General features: G+C 28.8%; 1 protein-coding gene across 1 annotated transcript; it reads left to right on the top strand.

The window, feature by feature from the left end:
- The first annotated feature begins 514 nt into the window (after positions 1-514).
- On the top strand, positions 515-4,190 carry LOC112039858 (probable pectinesterase 29). Its single transcript, XM_065770767.1, is given in 7 exon segments — positions 515-738; positions 915-1,074; positions 2,391-2,426; positions 2,429-2,605; positions 3,253-3,391; positions 3,394-3,490; positions 3,986-4,190. Coding segments are annotated over 7 exon segments (993 nt in total). The 3' UTR covers positions 4,146-4,190.
- The last annotated feature ends 265 nt before the right edge of the window (positions 4,191-4,455 follow it).

Raw genomic sequence — 4,455 nt, 5'->3', positions numbered from 1 at the left:
TTTTTTTTTTTGGGGAACAATTTTAACAACTCAGCTATGTATCTTACCTGTAGTTATTTTGCATACTATGACAAGAATATTTTAAGCAACATTCCAAATATATATATATATTAAGCAATTAATGAGCAGATTTTTTTTTCCCTTTTTGTGGAATTTTGTGGGGACGTTTGAAGGAGAGGGAGATGAACAGAATCTAAAACTTGAAAAAGAACACAATAAAAATAAAAATAAAAAAACTTCTTAAAAAAGATGTAGCTAAAACAAGGAACAAAATCTCTGGTATGATTTTAAAGAATCAATTAATCGACATTCTTCCATATACAGAGTTCTGACTTTCCCGCTTTCCCTCTAAAATCCGTTCTTGCCTTAAATGCAAAATTCAGCATATATGGGTCTTAAAAGTTAAAAGTTAAAACCCTTGTATCATTATCATGCATACTTCCTCTCTCTCGAGATCTTTCTTTTTGTGCGGCTTTTGTTTTTCCTTTTCATATTTCCACACTTCTTAGATCGAATGGCTTTTCTTCGATGGTATTTTTGTGCATGTATTGCTCTCATCCTAGGCCTAGCAAAGGCTCAATTTTATAAACAAGTCGGCAATAAGAAGCTCCCTTATCAAACATTCACCGTCGATCAATCTGGCAATGCCAATTTCTCCACCATTCAATCAGCTATAGATGCTGTTCCTTCCAATAACAAGTATTGGACTTGTATTAGGATCAAAGCCGGCACCTATAGGTAAATTTTTTTGCGTGGTGATAATCGTGTTTATTTGCACTCTATATATGCTTTATTATTATTATTATTATTTTGATTTAAAATCTATTATATGTGATTTTGATGAATAAGTGCATGTGTACATATATTCATCTATATATATATATATGAACAAAAATAAATTGTTGTACATGTAGAGAGAAGCTCTTAATCCCATATGATAAGCCATATATAATCCTAAAAGGAGTGGCAAAGACAAAGACATTGGTCGAATGGGGAGATCATGATAACCTTGCCCAAAGCCCAACTTTTACATCTCAAGCAGATCATATCGTGGCAAAAAGCATAAGCTTCAGGGTAAGATATCATTATCCTTTGATCATATATAAAGTGTTTTTGATAAGTTATACAGACATTGACTAGTCCATAGGTTTAGCCTAATTTTTTTAAAACAACTTTTTGTTTTCTTTTACTTATTAACATAATTTTTCATGGGATTAGATGCAAGCATGCTTTAAAAAGTGACTAGTATGTCTTTATTATTTCTGCATATTAAACCCTGTGAAGGTGACTCGATCAGTGGCGAAAGGTTACTCCCTTGTATTAGATTTGATTAACATCTTGAGTTAAAACCCTCTTGAATTAAATAAACTTTGTAAGGATTCCCAACAGCTATTGAAACCTTGGTGGAGATGAGATTAGAGATTGTAAGTATTGTCGGATTCACAACAGGGCCGATAGGCCGAAATTCATTAAAAAAAAATACATGTGTATAAATTTTTTATAAAAAAAATTATATATATATATATATATACACATACATACATACTATATAAGGGGTGTGGCTTACCTTCAGTACTTCCAAATCACCCACTAATAAATAAATAAAACGTGGAGATTTAAATCTACTACCACTTGTCATTATGTATTTAAAACAAAAAGAAATCTTAAGTTATAAATTAAAAAAAAAAAATACATATTCTTCTTCTCAAATAATTGCGCTTATAACACTAAATCTCAATTTAAATTAATATTGTATCTATAAATTAAAATTAACTTTTTAAGTATATAATTTTATAAGAAATTTTTTTTTTAATACAGGTATAAGAAAGTTTTGGGTTATTCATATTCATTTAAATAGTCATAATTTTTTTTTTGTGCACCTAATAGAGTCACAAATTAATTAGTGATAAATGGTATATGCCAATCATTTAAATTGACATAATATTCATAAATATAATGGACCTATGGCTATTCTAAAAATTATTGTAATAATAAATGAAAAATATACAGGGGTTTTACTCCTAACACTTTATGATTTGTAATTTAAATAAAGATACTTAACTTTGTATTATCATTCATTTCTAAATACTTATTTTTAGTGCCTAAATGATTGTTGACTAATAATAGGTTAAAGTATCAAACATTTTTGTTTATATTTATACAATTTGATAAGTTTAGTAAATATATTAGGTTATAAAGTATTACATTTTTACTTGTTTTATAGTACCATGCATTGTAGGAAATATTTTTTTTTTAATAAAAAAGTTACTCGTTCATCTTATTTTTATTTAGCAATTATATTGAAAGTTTAAACAGCTAAATCATAGTGTAAATTTGATCCGGCATATCTTTACATAACATTTTGGCTTTCTATGATTATTAATAAACAGAATACATACAACAATCCAGATTGGAATAACCCTAAAGCCCTAGACAAGCCGCAGTGGCAGCCATGATCAGCGGTGATAAGTCTGTATTCTATCGATGTGGGTTTTATGGATTGCAAGACACTTTGTGGGATGTTCAAGGACGACATTACTTTAACAAGTGCACTATCCAGGGTGCTGTTGATTTTATCTTCGGTGCTGGCCAATCTATTTATGAGGTTTTTTTTTTTTTTTCTTTTCTTTTTTTTTCTTTTTTTTTTTTTTTTTTTTTTGTCTCATTTACCATAATTTTCATCAACAAACAACTCTATTTCATAGTAAAACTAAATAAAAGAAGTTCGTAAATTGTTTCCAACACATTAAGGTTGTTACAAAATATAAGTAAATAAGATGATTTTATAGAAAATAATTTAGAAAATGATTCATTTTCTAGAAAAATTTAAAGAGTATTAGTCGGTTAAGAACTTAATCTTTTAGACTTTTTTCATTGTTATTGTTAACTAGCACATTTTTCATAAAGTACTCTTAAGTGAAGCATTTCCAAATCCAAGCTTAATTTAGTCTTTTGAAGTCAAACTTTTACTTCAAACAAGCAGTGGCATTTTAAATTTCACTTCAATCAGCTCGCAAACATTAATATGAGAGCAAGGTTAATTAGAGTTTGAATTCAATTCAAATACATACATCTTTTCTTTCTTTTTCTTTTTTTTGAGAATCTAATAGTTACCTTATATAATAGTTTAATTAAGAATTAAAATATTATTTTATTTGATATATACTACATATATGAACTAAAATTAGATAAACATGATACCATAAAAATTTGTGTGTGCCCTAGAATGACCCTGGTTACTTTTATGTGTAGAAATGTTCGATATCATTTTTGGGACAGGCTGTGGATCCAGGTTATATCACAGCACAGGGAAGAAGCGGTCCATATGATTCAAACGGGTTTGTGTTCAAGGAATGCATTGTGCATGGCACTGGTTCAACTTTCTTGGGAAGGCATGGAGAGGTTATTCCAGAGTGATTTTCTACGACTCAAATTTTACACGAATTGTAGAGCCAGAAGGATGGAATGCATGGAGCAGTACTGGCTTTGAGTAAGCTATATATTACATAATAATTGCTTAAGCACTTGTAAAATATGATCTTACATAGCTATATATTATCTTAATTAGAAATTTCCACACAGATTGGTTCTTTTTTTTTTCTTTTTTTCTGTCAAATTTCTTCTCCTTTTTTTCCTTAAATTTTGTTTAGTCACCGTCACTGTTATATTTCAATAATAATTTATCTACTCAAAAGTTTTTTGAGTCATATGATAAGAAATTAATCACAATTTGTAACCACGATTTTGATTATGACTAAAACATACTCACAATTATATATGTTTGGCATGCACTGTTCAATATTAGTCGATTGACTAATGTTTCCATTCCATCAGCATGATATGTCTTAATTGTTAGAATAGCCTTTTAATTGATTTTTTTTTTTTTTTTTTTGGCTGAATTGTTCGAATAACCAATTAATATATGTATTAATCATCAGGAAATCCATTAATCTTGTTTTAATGGGATTGTTAAATAAATAATCAGGCAGCAATTAACATTTGTGGAGCATGGCTGCTATGGACCTGGAGCGGATACTTCCAAGCGAGTGCCATGGATGAAGACACTGAACTCAACCGATTTGGAGCAGTTTACTAACATTAGTTTCATTGATAATGAAGGCTGGCTCAATGCACAACCATTTTAAATTTGTTTTTGCACTTTCTTTAATTAACGCTTATCTACTTTTCTTTTCATGGCTTGACGGATTTTTGTGTCAATTCTTTTGTTTTTGTTTTCTTTTTTTTTTTTTTTTTTGGTTTTAGGATCGATTTAATTATGTGTAACGGCTCCGAAGTATTAAGAAAATTTTTGGTATATAATCTATGTTGAATAATGGCTCATAGTTTATGCCAAATTAAAGGTCTCTTTATTAGGATTTTTTTTTTTATAGCAAAATATGCAATAAGTTGCCGGCTGATAGGTATTTGATGAATCATGAATAATTTTTTATAAAT

Source organism: Quercus suber, unplaced genomic scaffold, assembly GCF_002906115.3.
Source record: "Quercus suber isolate HL8 unplaced genomic scaffold, Cork oak 2.0 scaffold_35, whole genome shotgun sequence".
NCBI lineage: Eukaryota > Viridiplantae > Streptophyta > Magnoliopsida > Fagales > Fagaceae > Quercus > Quercus suber.
This window is presented reverse-complemented; position numbering and strand designations above follow the sequence as displayed.